Source organism: Lepus europaeus, chromosome 8, assembly GCF_033115175.1.
Source record: "Lepus europaeus isolate LE1 chromosome 8, mLepTim1.pri, whole genome shotgun sequence".
In the NCBI taxonomy this organism is placed as follows: domain Eukaryota; kingdom Metazoa; phylum Chordata; class Mammalia; order Lagomorpha; family Leporidae; genus Lepus; species Lepus europaeus.
The window spans coordinates 71,877,315-71,901,351 of record NC_084834.1 but is presented as its reverse complement, the minus strand read 5'-3'; the positions used below and the strand labels follow the sequence as shown (position 1 = coordinate 71,901,351).

The following is a 24,037-nucleotide window of genomic DNA, read 5'->3' as shown; positions in this document are numbered from 1 at the left end:
TGAGTACACACAGAATTGGAATTCATATCTTCCTTTTTTTTTCCTAATGAATTGGACATGATCATTGTATCATGTCTACTCTGAAATTTGCCTTAAAATTTAGTTTTTCTGAAATAGAATTAGCTACACTGTCTTTTTTGTCTTCGATTTTCTATGTATTTATGATCCCTATTATAAGCAGCATTTAAATATATTTTTAAGTCCAGATTGGTGGTCAACTCATATGATTTATTATGATTACTCATATATTTGGACATACTGCCTTATATTTGTCTCTTTTTTGTTTCCTCCTTATTTTGAATTGCTTTTTTTCCCATTCCATTTTGCCTCTACTGTTTTGAAATTTTACATGTTATTTCTATTATTTTAATGATTGGCCTTGAAATTTTAACATGCTTCCTTAGAGAACTGAAGTTCATGAATGCTTCTATCTTTCTGCAACAATACAAATGCTTAAAATACTTAAAAAGCTCCATGGTCTCTTCAAATTGTCCTTTCCCCCAATTCTCTTTGCTCTCCTGCTACCTTCCTCCTGACTGTTCTGCTTTGGCCATACTGACCTCCTTCTGAATCTTGAATTGTCCATTGACATTTTTGATTTAAGCCTTTTCCACTGGCTAGTTCTGCTGAAGACTAAATCATTCCAGATGTCTGAATGACTTGCTCCCTTACCTTGCAAATCTTTGCTCAATTTCAGACCCTCCCTGCCATCTTATTCACAACTGCGTATCTTTTCATTGCTTTCTAATAGCCCTCATTGCTTTATTTTTCTCCATGACACTTAGCTTCTTTCAGTATATTAAATAACTCACTCACATTATTGATGTTCTTCCTTCCTGAGAAATTAATCTTCACAAGGAAAGAGATTTATATTCGGATATCCTAAAAATTGCTTGTTTCCAGCTTCTAAAATGGTTTTGGGCTCATAGTAAACCCTTAACAATGACCTGTTAAACATTCAATGAATTCAGAGCCCAATCCCACGTGAGAGCCCATCAGTGTTCCTGAAATAGTAGGGCATGCTGTTTTCTATCACCACCCAGAGCCAAGGCTGAGACAGATCATTTTTATTGCTGTCTCTTCCTTTGGAGCATTACTTTTACCTGGTACACTTCCTACCCTGATCCCTTTCTTGAGTCGGTTCCCTTTACCTGCTCTTGATTAGAAGACTCCAAGAAGTATTTTTATCTATCCGGGTTTGGGTCATGAAAAACAAGTGACAGATTAGATATTGGGCAGGCAATAGCAGTGTCTGACATAATTATACCACAAGACAAAGAATATTATATGTGTATATATTTACAAAAAAAGACCCCCACAGTGTGCTGTTAAAGTTGAAAGGGCAAGTTGCAGAAGAATACTGAATACCTGTGTGAGTCCCTTTTTTGTTAAAAGCAAACAAACAAAACAACTGCTATAGTTATGTGTGCTGGCTATGTGCGCAGAAATACATTGGGAAGGTTTTATTCTAAACTAAGACACAACTAATATATACAGCGAGAATCACCTTAAAACATAAATAGGGATTGATCTAGTAATAATGGCAAACATTGAAATGGTATATACTATAATGCTAACAGTGTTGCAAGTATTTAACAAACGTTAACTTGTTCAATCTTCAAAACCCCTGTATCAGGTTTTACTAACATTACTGTTATTTAAAATCAGGAAACTGACACATGAAGAGGTAAACTTGCCTAGGGAAGCAGATCTAATAAATGACAGAGATGGAGTTTGAACTCACATGCTCTGCCCTTAACTCCCATGATATACATATATATATGTGTGTGTGTGTGTGTGTATATATCATTATAAATACTTATAAAAATGAAGCAATCACCTTTCCTTAAATCTACCACAAAATGGCGGTAGCCACAACCAAATAAAAAGAGGATACAAGTAATTCTAAGCAAAACTTGGCTACCAGTGAGGATTGTCTTTAGTTCTGGCCCATCATCCTTTTACTTTTGAGCAGTTTTTCATCTCCCTAAATGACCAAGGTTGTCCTCACGCATACACCCAACACTGAGAAGCTGCTCAGCCTTCCAAACTTTGGCTCCGTGCAGTGTTCTCCATTTATCCCCCTCTTCTTCTCCCACCTGAATGTACCTGCCTACACACTTTAGAGTCTCATCTTTTTTCTTGACAAGTTAGTAACTATAAAATAGTGGGATAATTGTTTGCCTTTTGTAGTGGAAAGTTTGAGAGAATAGATGTCCCAATAAATCCATCATATTTTGAAAATGTGGTAAATGGAAAATGCAATTAATACACACAACCCACTGAACATTATAGATTAGCTTGGCCTAACTTCAAAGAACTCAGATTTTTTATATTAGTCTACAGTTAGGAAAAATCATCCAACATGAAGCTTATTTTATAATAAAGTACTATCTCATGTAACTTTTTTGAATACTGTACTGAAAGTGAAACCAAAATTGTTATAGGGGTATACTTTTACACCATTGTAAAGTTAAAAAACTGTCAACTGAACAATTGAACTTCGGTTACCTTATGCAGTTATAGAAAAGAATTCTGAAGCCAGCGCTGTGGCGTAGTGGGTAAAGCCACTGCCTGCAGTGCCATCATCCCATGTGGACATCGGTTCGAGTCCCGGCTGCTCCACTTCTGATCCAGCTCTCTGCTATGGCCTGGGAAAGCAGTAAAAGATGGCCCAAGTCCTTGGGCCCCTGCACCCATGTGGAAGACCCAGAAGAAACTCCTGGCTCCTGGCTTCAGATCAGCGCAGCTCTGGCCATTGTGGCCAACTGGGGAGTGAACCCCAGTGGAAGGGGATGGAAGATCTCTCTCTCTCTCTCTCTCTGCCTCTCCTTCTCTATCTGTGTAACTATGACTTTCAAGTAAATAAATAAATCTTAAAAAAAAAGAAAGGAATTCTGCCATTCAGATACCTATAAAAATATTTAACATTTATATCATTTTGCTCATCACAAGGAATTTCCACATCTTGCTGATCATTTAATCCAACTTTTGTTATAGCCCTGTGATGGTGTTATCCATAGTTTATGGATGAGGAAAACTATGATTACCTAGGGACAACTACTTTGTCCACCACATTCTCACTGCTGAGGGTGGCAGAAGAGCTAATCTTAAGTCATATTAACCATTCCTCTAATCATGGAAACCTCCTTATATATTAAGTTCCTTGGCCAGGAATCTCCTCATACATTATTAAAGAAATCTGTGGCTACCTGGGTGAGAAATTCATCGTCACTGCTGGAAAAATAAAGGTTGAGGATGAAAGAAATAGAGGCTGGATAGATGGGAGTCAGATACACGGTACTGTTTCAGACTCAGTGGCGTATTTGGATACAAAAATCTAAATGTTTTTCTAACTTCAGTTTCATTTTGGTTTTGATAGAATCTTTTAGTTTATGCCAACTAGTGGGAAATATTCATTCCTAAAGCTTCATTTCTTTTTTTTTTTTTTCACGGACTATTTAGCTTTTCTGTTACTCTATCCGGAAATAGAAGATTGTTATTCCTCACTACTGGTTTAAGTGATATGTGTTGGTTATATTGTTGTGTTACAAATATTTTGACATGTAAAAGCTTAGTATAAGTAAGAAAAAATTCTTAAAGCAGAGAAAGGTCTTATAAAAACAACACTGTCCACAACGCATAGTGGAAAGTTTGTTGGTTTAAGAACTGTAAACATGGAAAGCGTTTACAGACCTGACCATAAAATGATGCAAGTCAAGTCTTTGTTCCTATAATAAACTTGAGTCAAAAAAGCAAACAAAGACACCTCCCAAGGTTACTCAACTCCGTTCCTGGAGAAGGCTTTTATGTGTGAAGGGAGAAGTTTCTGCAATTGAACGTCTTAACTGACACTTTATTCCAACCACCTTGGTTTCTCCAGCTTAGTTCTGAACAAGTTTTTGAGCAGTATGAGAAAATCTAAGAGGTTTGTGACAAAATCTGATGTGGTACATTTTAAAGTACAGCAACTGTAACATCTGTGAAGTAAGTTAAATTGACATGGCAATTGATTCCTGGGATTTAGAACTAAAATAAATCTGAGAGTGTGTTTTAAGGATATTCTTTGCCAAAGATCAGGAAAGAGTCCCTTTCCTTGCTGGGCTCCCAAACAATTGATAAATTCCTTTTATAAGGCAAAAAAAGTTTGGAAGTTGGAAAAGCAAACATTGATCAAGGAGAGTTTTTCAAGTTGCTTTAGTGTCAAGGTAATTTTATGTAAAAGTTAGACATTATCTCTATTGGTTTTTCAGCGTTTTACTAGTGATATTTCTGTACACTATCCATGTTTCAGAGGAATAAAGAACTGTTGTAGTTGCTTTTCAATCTGGGCCCTGAAGGACGGCTCCCACACAGAAGGGTGGCAAGAAAGGCCATTCTGCCATCAAAGTGATGACCAGAGAGTACACCATTAACATTCACAAGCGCATTTGTGGAGTAGGTTTCAGGAAGTGTGTCCCCTGGGCAATCAAAAAGATCAGGAAGTTTGCCATGAAGGAAATGGGGACACCATGTGTGCACACTGATACAAGGCTCAACAAAGCTGCCTGGGCCAAAGGAATAAGGACCGTGCCTTACTACATCCACAAGAGATTGTCCAGAAAGCTTAATGATGACGAAGAGTCACCAAACTAGCTCAATTCTTTGGTTGCCTGTGCACCTGTCACCACTTTCAAAAATCTACAGTCAATGTGCATGAGAACTAACTGTCCATTAAAGTTATAAAACTGCTTAAAAGAAAAAAGAAACACCTGTAGACCTAAACCTCCCAATCCCACTCAATCATTAATCTAAATATACATGTATCAAAATTTCGTTTACACCTTAGGCATAATTCTTAAGATTTTAAGAAAACATAGCAGTTGTGTATCCTGTCTGCTCACTGCATCTCTCCTCATGAAGTGACCTGCTTCCCTCTTTCATATCCAAAATAATTTATAAAGATACTGATCGTAATTAGAATAAAAAATAGAATAATCAGATTTAAGGCACTGAGAGATGGGTTCCTTCTACTCTCAAATAAAAATGTTACAAATAAACAAGCACAACAATATTTTCAGAAAAAAAAAAAGATCAAGTTCATATCTACAGAACACCTCATTCTTTCTCTTTTTGTGTATACAGTCTGTCTTCTTATATAGCTCATGGCATTATTTTTTTTTGGGGGGGGGGGTACCAAATGGCCCAAGCTTTGCAAAACCATTCCTTTTGATGCTGTTTGTCAAAGACAACCTTCTTTTCGAATAAAGGATGACAAATAGTCCAGAACATACTCACCTGCAAGTCTGGGTTGTTCAAAGATCAATCTGCTACAGCTAGATGCTGGAATTACCTTCACAGTATTCTCCACTAATATTTGATTAGTGATCCTTTGCCTGAACTCTTGAAGTTAGTGGGCCAGGGAGAGAGGAATGTGCTTTACTTTTTAAAGTGCCTGTTCACATTCTTAGAGCAGTCTCTTTACATTGAAATATTAATTCCTCTACTAGAACAGTTCTCCAATTGTCTTAGCTTTGTTTTTGGAGTCAGCCATGAAACACCTTTCTTCCTTTTCACTTGCATTATTTTTTTCCTTTATAGATCCTTTTGTAAAGTTCTACAACCTCAGGAAGTGGTGTCAACACTAAAGATGTCTCCCACATCAATTACTAGAATCATATTAACATTAAATGAAATTACTTCTGCAACTGCAGAGGTTAAGATGAAAACGAAGCTCTAAGCTTGAAGCCAATACACACACGGACACACTTCCCTGATGTCTATCATGGTCTGTGGTCTGATTTTGGCTTCCAAATTTTTACACTGCAGGAGAAGCTTGACCTTGAAGATATTTATCTTTCTTACCTTAATACCTCATATAAAACCTTGGCTTATGTGTGAGGCTTCTCACTTATTGCAACTCTTCTCAGTACTGTGATTTTTTTTTTTTTATTAAAACTTTCCAATTGGCAGCTCAAGAATTTTGAGATAACAAGATACTAAGAGTATTGCAAATGAACCATGGAAACAGTTAAAATTTATTTAATCTACCACTGTTTCACTCTTCATGGGTTCTCATTGTGAATTAAAAAGAAAAAAACCCAACCATGTGCAATTGTTTTCTATTTTACTGAGGTTTGGATATTAACTATAGGGATTCAGGGGCAACTTTTTAACAACTTTTTTACTTATTTAAAAAGTCTTTCCATATTTAAAAGCAAATATCCAGAACTTCTGAATTCTGTTTTCATATGAAAGGTCTTCAACAAGTTCACAGAAAACACATATTATGAAAAAACTGCATGGATTTAAATTCCACCCCCCTCACCAAAATAAACTTTTCTCTTAATTCAATTTTCCTGCGAGTGTTTTGAAGTGCCCTTGTGCATTCTACCTCCAGGCTGAAGACAAGCTTCACAGCCTGAAATATTAACCTTGGGCTATGGCGTTCCAGGAAGCCGTAGCAGCTGAGTAGCGTTTTACCCGCTTGTGGAAAGAGTTCATTCTCACTTTCCCTTTTCGCTCAGTTTTGTCACATTCTGATCTTAGGGTGAGCTAACACAGAACACGCCAAGGGACCTTACCCTTTTCCCTTGCTAACGATAATCCTACGGTGGCCTCGTCGGGAATGAAAGAAACTTCAGCAGACGCTCTCACCTGCACGTGTTTTCATTTAACAGAAAAGATGACTCCACAGGCCGAGGGTCCTGCAGCTGAGCCCTCCTCTCCGGAGGAAGAGCACCAGGTGAGGAGGATGATGGCGAAGCGGGCGAAGATCATCAAGGAGCTGATCCAGACGGAGAAGGACTATCTCAACGATCTAGAGCTGTGCCTTAGGGAGGTGGTGCAGCCCCTGAGAAATAAGCAGGTAAATGCAAGTGGAGCTTTTCAGTTTTTCAAAGTTCTTCTCCTACATCCTAAAAAAAAGCTCACTAGCATGATGAAATTGAAGCAGCCACGTGTATCAGGGAAGCCATGTGTCTTGCTTCCAGGGTCTCCAGGCTTGGGTTCACACAGAGGTCATTAGCCTTACACTTCTGTGTCAGCAGGCACAAGGGAACTATGTTCTAAAATAAGAGGTAAAGGAAACTCTGAGCTTCTGCTACTTTGGAATTTCTCATGCATTCTTCCTTGGACGCCCATGGAATTGGTAACAAAATTTAAGCAACAGGCTTTCCTCAGACCAGGAAAAAGGTATTTAATTGAATTCGATGATGATTATGGATGTAGAAGAGAGAGACATGTGGGCTCCATGGGCCCCTATCTTGAGAGCACAATTAAACTCAAAACTATTTAGCTAAGTAAAGTTCAACCTTGAAATTAAGTTGAAAGTAAGTAAAAAAGTAGTAGGTGGGCCTGAGATAACACTTGCAGTGTTTGTAATTAACCATTGTCACTGAAGCCTTTTCAGAGAATTTCTTGTAGGGAATGCAAATAAAGGTTCAAGGAGATTTGCTGGGTATACACACATGTCCTAGGTTATTTCATTCATTCGACATACATTCCTGATACCTAATGTTTTCAGCACTGGGGTTACAGTTTAGTACAAAACAAAGTCCTACCCTTGTGGGGTTCACTTCCTAAGGCAGAATGGGAGGAGTCAAAGGATAAATAAACGTGAATATATTAGGTGGCATTAAGTACAGCTGAGGGGGATAAAGCAGGAAAAGAGAAGGGTGGTGGCAGAGGACTGTTACTTCTATTTCTAGTAGATTGGAAACTGAAGACTTTTTTTGTAGGGGAGCAGAGAACTGAAAGAGATATGAACTGTTCTAGGCAGAGCAGAGAGCAAGAATATAGACTCCAAGGAGTGAGAATCTAGTCTGTAGGTTGTAATATAGAGACACACACACTAGAAAGTAAAAATGATCAGAAATTCCACTACTCAAAGAAAATCGCCACTAACATGATTAGGAATATCCCCTCAGAGATCGACTTGGACATTAACATATCTACACACACAAAAACACATATTTAAAATTTTTCATTCGTTTGAAAGGCACAGATTGGAGAGGCAGGGGGCAGAGAGAGAGAATGCACCCACAGGCACAACAGAGAGCATCTTACTCCGTGAATCACCGCCCAATGCCCACAACAGGAGGGCCAGGCCAGACAGGAGCCTGAAACCCCATCCAGGTCTCCAACTTGGGTGGCAGGGACCCAAGACTTTGAGCCATTGGCTGCTGCCTGCAGGGTGCATATTAACAGGGAAGACTGGAGTGGGGAGTGAGCCAAGACTCTAACTCAGGCACTTCCACTGGGATTCAGGGGTTCCAAGCGGCATCTTAACTGCTATTCTAAATGCCCACCCCCAAAACACATTTTTACATAAATGTGATCATGATTTCAAATACTTTAAAATGTTTTTCCACTGTTGCTGATGCTGAGATGTACTAATCTTTTGGGTGTTTGTCCTCTTATCTCCTTTGAATAATCCCTAGAAGTGGAATTGTTAGATCAAAGGATGTGCATATTTAAAATTTTGATAAAAATTTCCAACAGCCAAACAGAAAGTTGATACTGTTCTAATTTTCATTTCCACTAAGAATGATTTCCATTAAGAATGAGAGGGCATTTTTCTGTGTATCCTCTTTAATGGTAAAGATTGTTGATTTTAAAAATGTTCCTTTGATTCCTTCTGACAAATATTCTCTCAAATATTCATTAGCCTTTTCTGTTCTTTCCAATTCCTATTCATGTCTGTGTCTTTTTTCCTTTAAAAAATACTTATTTATCTGTTGTTATAAGAACTTTTTTACATCAGGGATTTTTTTTTTCCAAACCCACATGTTGCCAATGACTTTCCCAACTTGTCTTTGGCCTTCTAGCCTTGTTTGAGATGTGAGTTTATTTTGTTTTTGCTATTTTTAAGTAGTCAAATACATCCAACTTTGATTCTGGGTTTAGTATCTTAACATATGGCTCACGATTATAAAAATACTGGTAGCCAGTCATCAGAACACCAGCTGAGGCCAATCAGGGTAAAGTTTTGAGGTTTTCTCTTTCCCCGCAACCTCCCAACTTCAATATTTTTCAGTGCTTTCAATAATCACACAAATAACCCATGCCAGTTCATTGACTTGCTCATATGCAGCTGCAGTTGCATTTCCTCACCCCTGTCTTTGCCACTTACCCCGTGTCATACCTGGAACTTGTCAGCACCAGTAACTTCACCCTCACAAAATCATAATTTCCAGCCTTCTGCTCGGTGGCCTCTTTCACCACACTCCACTCGTACCCTGTCCCTGACAACTCTTTGATAGCACCAGGACAGTCAAGCTACAGACCTTACCATCCTGTTAGCATTCATCAGGGCCACACCTTGCTCAGTTTCATGTGTCTTTTGTTACAATCTCTCTTTGCATATGAACTCAGATCTCTCTTCTCTTTCTTTCCATTTACTACCCTAAGAAGCAAAAACCCATTCTTGTGAAGTTCAGTTTTCTGTCTACTTCTCACCTTCATGTCCATGCAGCTGAGCCAATCTCTTGAAATTTGTGATCATTTTCTTTATATGAGGTCCCCAGTAATATCTGAGTTTCTTTCACCCTTTCTTTTTCTTTTTACCTCAAACACTGCCTCTTCTCTCCTAACTCTCAATTAATGTCCTTTTAAAAAAATAATTCCAATGGGAAAGTAAACATAGCAGAGATGTACATACTCCCAATGCGACATCTACCAACCTGCTTCCATCTCTGCTCACATAACCCGGTTTCTGTTGATTACAAGAATCAAAAGTTCTGATTCTCCTGAAACATAGTATCTCCACAAAGGCAGTGTCTTCGGCTCCTCTAGCTTACTCGGGGTTTTCACTCCTACTTGTATCTTTTCTCTCTCCTACGTAATTAATATTACCCTTTGGCATGGATCCTTCTTATCACCATCACCTGCTATCTTTTTTTTTTTTTTAAAGATTTTATTTTATTTGACAGGTAGAGTTACAGATAGTAAGAGGGGAAGACAGAGAGAAAGGTCTTCCTTCCGTTGGTTGACTCTCCAAATGGCCGCAACTGCACCAATCTGAAGCTAGGAGCCAGGTGCTTCTTCCTGGTCTCCCACACGGGTGCAGGGGCTCAAGCACTTGGGCCATCCTCTATTGCTCTCCCAGGCCACAGCAGAGAGCTGGATCAGAAGTAGAGCAACCAGGACTAGAACTGGCACCCCCATCGGATGCCAGCGCCACAAGCAGAGGATTAACCCACTGCACCATGGCGCCGGCCCCTCACCTGCTATCTTAAAACAAGCAGGAAAACCCTTTCTTTATCCTAAAGGACTTCTCTTTATCTTTTAAAATTAAATATAAGATATTTAATATGCATAAACATTTGTGACTAAAATTATTTCAAAATAAACACAATTTACCAAGTCTGTTCCAGTGATGAACTAATAATCACATTAGCCTTTTATAAAATTGACTAAATAAAAAAGAAAATTACCTCTTTGAAGTCATGGTCCTTATCAAGTGGAAGAAGAAATATATTCTGTATGAAAATGTAGCCAGTCATTAAATCATTAGTTTATTTATATTGAAAGGCAGAGAGAGAAAGAGAGATCTCCCATCTGCCGATTCACTCCCCAAATACCTGTATCAACCAGAGTTGAACCAAGCTAAAACCAGTAGCTAAGAACCCAATCTGGGTCTCCCATATGGGTGGCAGGAACCTAAGTATTTGAGCCACCGCCTGCTGCCTCCCAGGGTATGCAGAGCACCACCGGGACTTGAATTCGGGCTCTCTGATATGTGATGCAGGCATCACGAGCAGCAGCTTAACTGTAGCACCAAACATTGCCCATTGTTAACCATCTGCTGTGCTGGTTAGTCAAGCTGGCCCCACTAATATGAATGCCATTGCGAGTTGTACTCTTGTATATCTCCTCTAATTTTTGCTTATGTTTTTATTGTTATGCTTTTCCTGTTTTCTGCTTCCTGCTCTTAACTCATAAGCAGTTGCCAGAACTGGAGTCTCAGACCCTAACAAATGAAAGCTTTCTAATATGGTAATGTTTACAGCAGTTTATTTGGTGTGCTTAACTTTGCTCTTCAGTGTTTTGAGTTACAGTTCTCACAATTCTAGTTCACATTTCCTATGCTATTCTATTCAGGTCACTCATAGCTTGTTAATTTTTCACATGTGCTATTTATTTCTCTTGATTTAGGTATCTTCCAGAGTTCTTTCTCATTGTGGAATAGCTTCATTTTAGCTATCTTCTGGTCCTACCCCTTGAAGTTGTAATAGCGACTCCTTGAAGGACTTTCAGAATTTGCATGATAAATCTTCCCTGTTCCCACTGCTAAAGGCTTTTAACCTTTAAGTAATCAGAAGGCTCAAGAACTTTATGACTTTTATAAACATTTATATGAGTGCTGCGGTAGTTAATTGATCCCCCAGTTCATTAACTTCACCACCTTTTCAATGTTCATTAGCTCCTTCATGTCCTCACCTCCCTGCTAACCACTTAATTACCTCAAGCTCTGCACACAACCCACCTGTCATCAGTTAGTGTCAAAAGATGTGTAAATTAAAACAGTTGCAAGTAATCATGGGAACAACCTGCAAATCATGCTAGGCTAAACCTGAGCAAACATAAGTAAATATTTTCCATGTACAGTTTAGACTGGAAAAGACGTTGGGAAATCATCTGATCCATCATCTTTTTCTCTATGCAAAATTGAACTCCATTTTATGTTACTTGAAAATAGAAAAGGAAGTTGAAAACTGAGGAAAGTACTAGACTTCTCTGACCTATCTAAATTGTATGAATTAATCAGCATACAAATGAATGATCAGCCCCAGCCCTTGACTGATTAATTCTTTGTGATGCTAGTGGTTACAAACCTTAATCTTCATTTCAAAGAAGCTTTCTCTCAAAACAGCCAATCACCTAACTGAAAGCTGGGTCACACTCAGCAGCTACTTCTTCTTTAGCAGCAGCGTTGCTCACAAGTTTTGCAAAGAAGGCGCAAGTTATCCACAACATTCAGTGTTGAAACATTTAGTGGGAAGACAGGTTCTACATATTTATTATACAAACAGGGTGATGGGACACTCCGTTTTTGGCAGTAAGTCAAAATAAATCAAACCAGAGCAAACTAGTCTTAACAATGGAAAAGGGTTATATGTGTAAGGAAAGGATTAAAAAGTGATTGAAAGAGTAGAAGGATTTAAGTATGTGTTTTTATGTCTCCTAGTTTTTGGTTATTTGAATTTCAGCTACTTGGATTCTTTCCTTAAAGGCAATCCCCAGTACACGTCTCCCTTTACCTTCCCAAGGACAATCTGTTTAGAAGTATATGTGTGTGAATACGCACTTGGTAGATTTTTACTTAATTAACAGCAAAGGTGTATGTATTTTATTTTGAATTTGCTCATACTTGGTCTAATTGTGTGCATTATGCTTGAAATCATTTACATTTTCTGGAAGGTGATAAAAAAAACCTGCAATTTTGTAATGGTAAGAGTTTGGCATTTTTGTTAAAACTTAGATACACTATATGGCAATAATTTTGTAAAGAATTTTCATTAGAAAAATATATATAAATAAATAATCGCCTGTTATTCTATCACTTAGAAGCAAGCACTGTAAATATGTTGGCTTACTGTCCAGGCATATATAATTATTCTCATTTTCTGAAATTGGAATCATACTAAATATACCATTGTGGACTCTTTCTCCCACAACGAATTTATTCACGTTTTATTTACAACCATAAATATCAAATATTAATTTGAATGAAAAAAGGTTTCAGCTATTAAGGGACCATAAATTTGAGGAGAATAATATTAGTGCTCTCTCTAGATTCAAAATCCCTAAATTTCAAATGATACCCACTGGTGTTGTCACATGTGGCTGGGTTAACATTGGCCGTGTTAGTGCTACCACCATAAGGACAGGTAAAGCAGGTGGCTTGAGTGACATAGCTCACTGAGATGACATCTGGCAAGCTTCTCCCTCAGGATCCAAAGGGCTAAGGCAAACCCTGGGAAAAGGAAATACGAGTGAGGGGGAGTTAGGGAGGGCAGAGGAGGGAAGGCAGCCCGGGGTGCAGGACATTCAGCTTCCTGCTTCTGCTCCCCCTCCCCCAACAACAACAATGGAAAAGGTCACGTGTGAGGGCTTGCAGACTTCTTGAGAGTGCAGTGTAGGTCAGAGAACCCTTGAGAGAAGACAGGGGAAGAGGGTGTAAGCGCACTACCATAATAAAGAAACTGCTCAAATATTATACTACAAGGAAAATGTGTTTACAACAAAAAGATGGCCACAGTCCAGTTGATGGCATACGAATGTTAAGCTGTATTTGCTGCACTTGAGTTCAGTGAGTGACTTCTACATCCCACTGGAGTCTGCTGTTCTTGGTGGCAACCTCTTCGCCAGAGCAAGCCCATTTGTTTTATTTAAAGGGGCCACAGCTTCAGCACACGCTCTGGGCATCTTGCAGAGTTGCATTTCCTACTCCCTTCCAAGCCTTCTCCAGGTGGATGGGCATCCCTGCTGTCTGTCAGGATACCTCCACGCTAGGCTGTGCCTCTGTGTGCAGCCCCTGGCTGCCTTGTTATGTGAGCGGCACTTCTGGAAGTTGGACAGTGCATGATGGCTCCACAGCTGCCCTGGGAGGCTGCCTGTTTGGCTTACAATTTCAGTGTTGCTGCTTGGATGGACTCTCAGCTCTGTCTGCATCCCCGCACCACTCTCCTACTCAAGCCCAGCTGCTCAGACTCCCGTTTGGTCGTAATGGAAATCCAGACAATGAAATTTTGCTACTCTTATGGAACAGAGACAGAATTACAGTTACAATAACTCACTAACATGTAAGATTAAAGGACCCAGGCAGGAATATTTTATCTAGTAATTATCAACATATGTGCAGCTTTCAGAGCAAGGAGAGAGAAAGAGAGGGCAATGCAAGGGGGGGAGGGAGAGAGAGAGAGAGAGAGAGAGAGAGAGAGAATGAATTAGGCTTCTCAAAGCTATTGGTAAAATTTTGCCTGCATAACAAATAGAGGAAACTGTATGTAACAAATATCTCTGGTCATGAATTTTTAATGTAATAGGAGGACTCTCATCAAAATTGTGCTGTCTGCTGTCGGCTTCACCAAGAGACTTTTACTGTTTCCAGAAATTATTGTTAGTCATTTCTCCTTTATAACCAACTATAGAAAGTAAATTACTTTCCAAAATCCCATCTTTTCCATGAAATTCCTCTGAACTAATTGGAGTTCTGGTATTGATTTCATAGACGTGTCTTATTTATGGAAATAAATTGCCATACTCTATTTATAACATGCCCTACCTCACCTCATAAAAACCCAATGCGCATGTACTCCAGTATTGTAAGATGTTACTCTTAGGAGAGACTGGGTAAAGAATATACAATATTCTTCTGTGTTATTTATTTGTTTTTTACAATTACATGTGAGTCTATAATTTTTCAAGATAAAAAGCTTAATTAAAAATATAATGCCCTTATTTTATCTATCCTCCTCTTTTATTCTCTTTAACTTCTTTTTAATTTTTTTTTAAGATTTATTTATTTGAAAGTCAGAGTTACACAGAGAGAGGAGAGGCAGAGAGAGAGGTCGTCCATCCACTGGTTCACTCCCCAATTGGCCACAATGGCCAGAGCTATGCAGATCTGAAGCCAGGAGCTTCCTCCGGGTCTCCCACGAAGGTGTAGGGGCCAAAGGACTCAGGCCATCTTCCACTGCTTTCCGAGGCCATAGCAGAGAGCTGGATCAGAAGTGGAGCAGCTGGGACTTGAACCAGCACCCATATGGGATGTCAGCACAGCAGATGGCGGTTTTACCTGCTACACCACAGCACCGGCTCCCATAAGTTCATTTGGTACAGTGGTTAAGAGGCTGTGTGGGATTCCATATCCCATATTGGGAGTGGAGCCAGGACTGCACTTCCAATTCTAGCTTATTGCTAATGCATACCCTGGGAGACTGCAGGTGATGGCTCAAGTAGTTGGGTCTCTACCAACTACTGGATAAATTTCCTTGCTATTGTGGGCATTTGGGGAGTGAACCATCAGATGGTAGCTCCTCTGTCTCTCTCTCTCTCTCTCTCTCTCTCTCTGACTCTCAAAAGATTTTTTAATAAAAAAAGACAATTAAAATTTTGTATGTAAGGATGAAAACATTTCCTCTGACCCTTAACTTTGTTTACTCTCACAAAGTTTCTAATTCTCTTTTCATCATAATTTTAGAGAGGTAGAGACTACTGTTAAGTATGGAGGTACACATTAGCCTTTTATAAGAAATTTTGTAATGTGTAAACTGTATAACCATCTCCTGTGTATCTCAGCTCTTTCTCATGCTATGCTTAGACTATTAGACATCATTCTAGACTCTAAGACAAACTGAAGGACAAGCCCATGAAATCCCTCTCTTCACTTCCACACTGCCAACACCTCTCTGACTTTAGTGAGTGCCGAAATCCAAGCAAGACTGCTGATATGAAAATACAAGGTGGCCAGAAAGCAGAGCACAAACAGGAATTTTGGTTACCACATGAAATTAAAATCTGAGAAAATCAAAGCAATTCCTGCTAACCATAATTGAGCAATTACTCAAGTGCAATATACTTCAATTTCGGGTTCTGCTTTGTAGTGGCTTTTTTGGAGCTAATTTGCTGGCTTCAAAATATTTTACTCTTGTTGGAAGTCTGCTTTAAATATCATTACAGATGTTCTTCAACCTTTCAGAAATACTAATTTTCAAGGTGGATAAGATCCATCACAATAAAGAATCCTATGGTCTGTATGGCCAGGTTAGAGCCCACTTTTTCTTTTTCTTTTTTAATCCAAAGGCTTAGTTTTTACCCTCTGTGTGGAATGCCAGCTTTTTTTTAAATTTATTTTTATTTTTTGACAGGCAGAGTTATACAGTGATACAGAGAGACAAAGAGAAAGATCTTCCTTTCATTGTTTCACCCCCTAAATGGCCGCTATGGCCAGAGGTACACCGATCTGAAGCCAGGAGCCGGGTGCCTCCTCCTGGTCTCCCATGCGGGTGCAGGGCCCAAGCACTTGGGCCATCCTCCACTGCACTCCCGGGCCAAGAATGCCAGCTTTTATAATATAATCTGGACCATTGTTTCTCTAAAATAAGGTCAGATACTTGAAGTCAAATTAGAAAAGTTAAAAAACAAAACAAAACAATGAAATTTCCTTTTCAAAATATGTCTTGATATGACATTTTCCTAGGTCAGGAAATTTCATACTTTTGAAATAAATTTAAATACAAATACTAAAACTATATATACTTTTGGAGTCAATTTAAAAATAAAAGTCACATGAGCAAATGCTGCAGCTGCCCACAAAGTGTGTGAATATATAATATTTAACTGCCTCTTTCTCAAGTACTGAGACTGAATCATTATGCTTCACCTACTTGGCCATTTCTCCCAGGAAGGACATTTCTGTTTTATCATCCAGGAAGACACATGGTTTGTTGTCAGATTGGATTCAGATTTAGTTGGGTATGAAACTGATACATCAATATTCTAGTAGTTGAAACTTTGGTTTTATGGGAACAAACTCTTTTTTCCTTGCTCAGAAAGCCTCAGCTCAAATAACTAAAATGAGGATCTTTTTGTTAATCTTTGTATTTTAGTTTTCTGATGGAAACTCTTCTCCTTATTATATGTATAAGCACCCCCTAAGCTCCGTTTTAGGGCAGCTTCTGTTTTCTCTAATTTTATACTGTGCAGTCCAGATCAGAACCTGCTGGGCCAAGTAGGAAGGTTCATGAATGCATTTCCCAGTTCAGGACAGAGGTTGGAAGGCCTAGAATTGAAAAAGTGATATGATATGCAGATCTGTTTTAATATCCAGGAAAGTTATTTTTCAGCTTGGATAAGATGGTCTTACTGACATTCATCCCCTCACTTGTCAGAACCAAGATGTATAATCCATTATTTTAAATTGCTTTTATTTGTGAAAAAGAAGCAACAAGCTTTTTTTTTAAACATTTATTTATCTATTTGAAGGCAGAGTTACAGAGAGGCAGAGGCAGGGGCAGGGGCAGAGGCAGAGAGAGAGAGAGAGAGAGAGAGAGAGTCTTCCATCTGCTGGCTCACTCCACAACGGCCAGAGTGGCGTTGATCCGAAGCCAGGAGCCAGCAGTTTCCTCTGGGTCTCCCACGTGCAGGGGCCCAAGGACTTGGGCCATCTTCTACTGCTTTCCCAGGCCATAGCAGAGAGTTGGATCAGGAGTGGAGCAGCTAGGACTCAAACCAGCACCCGTATGGGATGCGGGCACTGCAGGCAGAGGCTTTACCCGCTATGCCACAGCGCCAGCTCCATGACAAGCTTTAAGCGACTGATTATTACAGAGATGTTATAAACCTCTCTAGTGAAATATCAGTTATATTGGGGCAGTTTTACTCAGCGTATCAGTTCAGGGCCATAAATCCCAGACTCCAAAGGATAACAATGGGCCAGAAGAAAAACACGTAGTGGATAAACTAATATTTTATTAACAAGCTCTTACTAAAGGCACTTTAGACACAGGGTCAGTGATCACACAAGTTAATTAATTAATTAATTTTAGGTTATTTGGAGTATGTGGAGACATAGAATCTATTCCTTGTCATCACAAGACTAAGAACCCCTAGCTAGAGGTGCTACATTTCTCATAATAAGCGACAGAAAGGTAACTTGTAATGCAAAGCAATATTGGTAAGTGCAGACACTACATGCAGTGAGAGTTCAAAGGAGGGGCAGGTCATTTCCAGACAGATTAACTGGGCAATATTTCATAGAGAATGTGATATTTTAATTGAATATGCAAATGGCAAGATTAAACGTCTGTCGTGTGCTGATTGTATGCAATGCCTGCTGCCGAGTCCTTGGGGCAGGGGGGAACCAAGGAAATATGTCATAGTCTTGTCCCAGTAGAGTTCATAATATGGTCATGAAAATGACTCATAAACAGACAAAAACAGAAATAATCACAGGCGAAGCTAGACGTGATTATGACATAAAGCAGTTCATGATTAGTATGCTAATTAGCTGTGCAGCAAGTAATTGCTTTGGACATCAGCAGAAGGAGGCACTCACTTCCTGACCTGTGAGCAGCACTTTTGTCTTCCAGGGCTCCCCGTAATCCTGGTTTCTCCCTACTACTCTGGCTGCTCTGTCTCAACCTCCTTTGCTGGCTGAGCCTCCACTCTAAACAATAAATGAGCTCAGGGTTTTCTCTGTGTTGGGGATCTGATCTCGTTTCATAGTTTTAAATCCCATCTTTATGCTGGGGACTGGCACATTGTTATCTCCAGCCTAGACTTTCCCCCTGAAATCCTGCTTTGTTTATCCAATTCCTCACTCAAATCTCTACATGGTTGTCTACAAGGCGTTGCCAAATTGAACACATTCAAAACTGAGCTCTTAATTTTCTGTTTTAAAACTTGCTCCCTGGCCGGCGCCGTGGCTTAACAGGCTAATCCTCTGCCTTGCGGCGGTGACACACTGGGTTCTAGCCCCGGCTGGGGCGCCGGATTCTATCCCGGTTGCCCCTCTTCCAGGCCAGCTCTCTGCTATGGCCCAGGAAGGCAGTGGAGGATGGCCCAAGTCCTTGGGCCCTGCACCCGCATGGGAGACTGGGAGAAGCACCTGGCTCCTGGCTTCGGATCAGCGAGATGCGTTGGCCGCAGCGGCCATTGGAGGGTGAACCAATGGCAAAAAGGAAGACCTTTCTCTCTGTCTCTCTCTCACTATCCACTCTGCCTGTCAAAAAAAAAAAAAAAAAAAAAAAAACACACACACACACAAAACACTTGCTCCCTGTTATGGGTTGAATGTGTGGCCCAAAATTCATGTGTTGGAAACTTAATCCTCAATGCAACAGTGTTGGGAGGTGGGGGCCTAATAAGAAGTGATTAGATTAATGGCAGTGTTGTGGAACTGGGTCAGTTATTGTGACAATGGGTTTGTTATAAAAGCAAATGTAGCCCTCTCTTGCATGTGCTCTCTTGCCTTTCTGCCTTTTGCCATGGGATAACAGCAAGAAGGCCCTGGCCAGAAGTTGGCCCCTCAACCTTGACCTTTGAAAACAGTAAGAAATACACATCCTTCTTTATAAATTACCAGGTCTCAAGTATTCTGCTACAGCAGCACAAAATGGACTAAATCACTGCTCTTGCAATCTCATCTCAGTAAATGGTAGATCTATTCTTCAGTTGCTCTGCAGTCGTCCTGGACATTTATCTCTGTTAATCCCTATATTGGATTGATCAGCAAATCCTACTAGTTCTGCCTTTAAAACACCCAAAATTAAATCATTTCTCACCTCCTCTATTACTTCCACCCTGATTCAAGAATCCATAAATAATCACCTAGATTCTTAAAACTACCTCAGGTTCCGCGTGTCTTCCTCTACTATTGTCTAAATCATGCAGTTGGAGTGATCGGTTTGAAGTTTCAGTCAGATCATGTCACTCTTGCTCAAAATCCTCTAGTGGCTTCCCACCTCACTCTCATGATGACTGACAATGTCCCAAATGAGTTGGTCCCTCATTCTCCCTGACCAAAAGTTCATATAATTCCCACATCAACTTATGAAATAGTTTTAAGTGTCCCTACTTTGCTAATGTGAAAAGCACAACACAGAGGAGTTAAATAACTTACCCAAAATCACACAGCTAGAATGTGACAGAAAGGGCCTTCAAGCCTAGTAGCCATGGAGTTGGCATTGTGGCACAGAGGGTTAAGCCACTGCCTGCAATACTGGCAATCCCACATAAGTGCTGGTCTGAATTCCAGATGCTCACTCCAAGCTATTGCACCTGGAGAAGCAGTGGAAGACAGCTGAAATGCTTGGACCCCTGCTATTCATGTGGGAGTCCCAGATGGAGTTCCAGGCTCTTGGGTTCATCCTGGTCCCACCCCTGCTGTTGTAGCCATTTGGGGAGTGAATCAATAGATGGAAGGTCTCTATCTCTCCCTCTCTCTGTGACTATGCCTTGCAAATAAATGAAAGTATATCTTTTTTAAAAAAAAAAAAAAGTTGCCAGACTCTATAAGCTATGAGCTCAACCACAGTGCTCTTAAGTGTAGTGAAGCCCACATGCAGACTTAACTTGCTATCCATTGATTTGACTTTCTCCCTGGCTATCTTTCTCTCTCTCGTCTTAAGATTTTTAAAAATTTATTTGAAAGAGTTACAGAGAGAGGGGTCTTCCAACCACTGGTTCACTCCCTAATTGGCCACAATAGCCAAGGATGGGCCAGGCCGGTGCCAGGAGATTCATCCAGGTATCCCACATGAATGTAGAGCCCCCAGGTTTTGGGCCATCCTCTGCTACTTTCCCAGGCTCATTAGCAGAGAGCTGGATTGGAAATAGAGCAGCCAGGGTTTGAACCGGCACCCAAAAGTGGGCTATTGCAGGAGGTGGCTTAACCCACTAAATCCACAGTGCTGGCCCCATCTCCTCGTGCGTTATTAAACATGGGTGCTGAATGCTAAAGGCTGGAGACTGAGATGAATCCAGCATGAGAGCTGTCCCCTAGAATGTAAAGTCATGTAGGAGAGCCAGGCACACGCATGAATATTTTCACAATATTGTAACTAAGTACTATGGTAAGAGTACATGCTGATTACTAAGGGAGCAGAGTGTCTTAGCCTTTCCTACATGGTCATCTAAGGCTTTTTGGAGCAGGTGCACCCTGACTGAATATTGAGGGTTCACTCCAAGCTAGCCTATCAAACAGAGAGGCAACCTAGTATAATAGTTAGGCTCTAGTATGTGTATGTAAGATAGCCCTACATTTGACCTTGGTTCAGAGACTCACAACTCTGTCTCTTTGGACAAATCTTTTAAACTCTGAGTTTTGATTCTTCCATTGAAGAAATATGTATAACAGTATTTTATAAGGGGTAAATGGAATAAAATATCTATTTAAAAGTCTAACATAATTCCTGGCACACAATAAATGACCATTGTTGTTGTAATCAGTATGCCAGATGAGTATAACTGGTGTAACACTCAAAAGAAAACTTTGCATATGCTCCTTGCACCCTTCAGAATGTATGCGGTGGGGAAATTCTGTCCTGCCTCTGCATGAAACCTCTGGCAGCTCCCTGATTTTTCTCTCACACTTAAGTTACAGTCCTTAAGTAACAAACTCAGTCTCAACTTACAAATTAGAGTGGCAGATACTAATCTGGACTTCGATCTGGGCATCAACTCTCCCCCAAGATCCCCAAGAGGACCTGCAGGGGGAGAGGGAGCACAGGCTGCTTCTCTGATACAGTTCCACAGCCAGCTTGTGATTCCCCCGGGAGGAGAGAGAAGTACTTGCACTGGTACTGTCGTAGACTGGCTGTACATTCTTTGGCCCCTCCAAATGTACAAGAAAATGTGACACCATTTCCTGGCTTTTATTCCTGAAATTTTCATCATGGTGTGGGTGGCACAGGTTTTTCTCTTGAAGATGACTTGATCCAGGTGGCATCTCTGTTCCAGTTGGTGGCTTGCACTCCTTCCTCCTGCCCTAGGCATCCAGACCATAACTCCACGGGAGCACCCTGCCCCTCAGTGCCATAGGCAGAATCAGAGATAAGCTCACCTCAGCTCACATGGTCCACTGGTGGTCCACAGCAGACATTCAGGCATCCCTTGCTCAAAAGCTGCAGGAACTAACATTCTGCTCAACTTAGACATAGTTTTCCTTCTGCCACAGCCCCTTTTGGTTTTTAGGAAACAGGGTGACCCAGATGGTTTTGAAAGCATTCACCAAGATTCTCTCTGTAAATTCTGCATATGGAAAACCATCTCATACTCAACTTGGTATTTGGTAGGTAAGGGTTGACATTGAGAGATGTGCAACTACAACTTTCTGTTGTATATTTGCTATTATTATTGGATTCCAAGGAGACAACCTGGGAAAGGAAACACCATAGGGACTAACATGGTGTGCCAGGTTGTAGGAGAGAAAGCAGGGTAGGTATGCTGAGTCAAGCCTTGTAGAGCCCCTGGTTGGGAGTATAGAAAACCATGGGAAATTTCAGTGTCACGTTAACCTAGGTCAATACAAAGTGCAATATAAGTGAGACTTCCACATGACAAACAGATGAAAACTCCAGAATTGATGACATGTCTGGACTTCTATTTCATAAATTTTGTCTCCTTTCCTGTCTTATTCCAGACTGCCATCACACACCTGCCAACCACATCTCTCTTTCATACTTTTTCTCACTCCTGTTTTCTTTCTTCATTTGCCATCTCAAGCAAATAGTCCTTTCCTTGTTTCATTTTACCTCTCAAAAGTCTTTTGTAACTTTTCAAAACTTTTTTTAGTGACTCAAGTTCTCTCCTAGTCTTTGGTTGTATTACTGAAAATTAATACTTTGTAATTGTGACACTAAGTGGGAAAAATGAGTGAGTATGGAGCTAAGTCACTGCTAACATTAGGAGTTCCTTTCAGATATCAGAGCTGAGGGACATATATGTTCTGTTGAAACAATTGAATATTATTATAAGCTCTGTTTGAGTTTGTAAGTAGGAGGAAGAAAGAATAAACACACACATGTGCATGTGCACACATAAACATCCATACAGTGAAAACTCAAGTGCTCCAACCACAATTGACCTCATTCACTAATATCAATCAGAAGCCCCTAATTATAATTTCTTGACTAGCTTTGTGAATGTATATAGAAAAATGTGTATATTTTTCTTTTAATTTCCCTGATGGTTCTGGGTTCCAAATTACTTTCTCCTATCCCTTGACAATATAACTCCACAGTTCATTCAATGCTTTTTTTGGAGTTTCTGAAAGGATCACACAGTGTACTGGCCCTTCAGTTCATAAGGGTGATTCCTAACAGTGCTGTTTGTCTTCTGAGCATTTCACTTACATTCAAAGTAGGAAAGGGTGGCAAACCTAAAGATTTCCCCAAGCCTCCACCAAGGAACTTCTTTTCTGCCTGTCCTTGTGTTTAGGCAAATGGGGAAACAAAATCAGAAAGAAACTTTTGGTCAACAACCTACTTTTCATGCAAGATTATCAACACAAAACTTAGTCTCCTATCAGCAGTTCTTTGAGATGAATGTCTTAGCTCATGGACTTAGATTTTTACCACAGTCTCCGTTTTGGACTTTGTTCACCTCTGTTGGCTCTGCTCTTCCTCTTGCCCATGTTGAGGTTTCTGTTCCAGAAGCTCCAATGCTTCCTTCTGCAAAGGGACTGACTCTCTGCTCTAATTATTATGTCTGTCCACATGAATATCTTCTGGGCCAGAGTAGCTTGATCATTTAGGTGCAAGATTAGTTAAAAGATGCTGTCTAGCTGTGATATTGATTCAACTTGTAGTTTGACTCAATTACCCAGTTTAGAATCTAGTTTCATAGCGGGAAATTTCACACATACAAATCAGCAGTTTTGAGAAACCTGATGAAATAATGGCCAGTTTACTCTGAAAAGCTTTGTAGTCTCAAAGCCAACTGTCTGAGTAAATGCCATCGTAATTAGGCAATTATCCTAGCACAGCGGTTGCCAGGGCTTTCTGTCAACACCCTCTCTCTCCACTTGCTGCCATTGCTGTCTCACAAGCATTCCCCTTCTCAATTTCCTCACTAAAAATAAGACAGGACCTAGTTGTTCCCTCAGAATATTCTCTTTGTGTCTATTTCTTACATATATTTTTACATCCCTCTCTGTCTGCCACGTTCCCTTTGTTAGCATCTCAGTACATTGGCCTTTGATAGCTTCAGCATTAATAACAAGGTGATCAACTTCAGGGAATATACCCATACCCCATCCTAATGTGTGTGGAATTGCCTCACAGCCAGAGTAGAAGGGTCCACAATTCTGTTAGGTACCATCGGATGATGGCCGTGGGGAATTTGACCTAGTAATGACTTGAATCAGTGCAGCAAGTCCAGAAATGGACCTTTTTGTTTGTTTTACCTTTTACCTTGTCACACCACGGATTGAAGCAAAGCAATACAGTGTGCTGCAACTTCACCCAAAAGCTGTGTTTCTGCTCTGCTCCTTTTTTTTTTTTTTAAGAGCTGTTTTATTTATTTGAAAGGCGGAGTTACAGGGAGATAA

At 40.1% G+C, this 24,037-nt stretch overlaps 2 protein-coding genes across 2 annotated transcripts in view; both read left to right on the top strand.

Annotated features, from left to right (window-relative positions):
* Positions 1-24,037, top strand: part of ARHGEF38 (Rho guanine nucleotide exchange factor 38) — a 137,850-nt gene that overhangs the window by 26,493 nt on the left and 87,320 nt on the right. Inside the window, exon 2 of the mRNA XM_062199132.1 lies at positions 6,660-6,847. Coding sequence (XP_062055116.1) covers positions 6,660-6,847 — 188 coding nt within the window. The remainder of the gene's footprint in view (positions 1-6,659; positions 6,848-24,037) is intronic.
* LOC133765580 (large ribosomal subunit protein eL31-like) lies at positions 4,393-4,635 on the top strand. The gene has a single exon (XM_062199131.1). It carries the CDS (start codon positions 4,393-4,395, stop codon positions 4,633-4,635), a length of 243 nt encoding a protein of 80 aa, XP_062055115.1.

Excerpts from the sequence above, each read along its gene's own strand:
- LOC133765580 (XM_062199131.1), top strand. The coding sequence starts at position 4,393 with ATGACCAGAGAGTACACCATTAACATTCACAAGCGCATTTGTGGAGTA.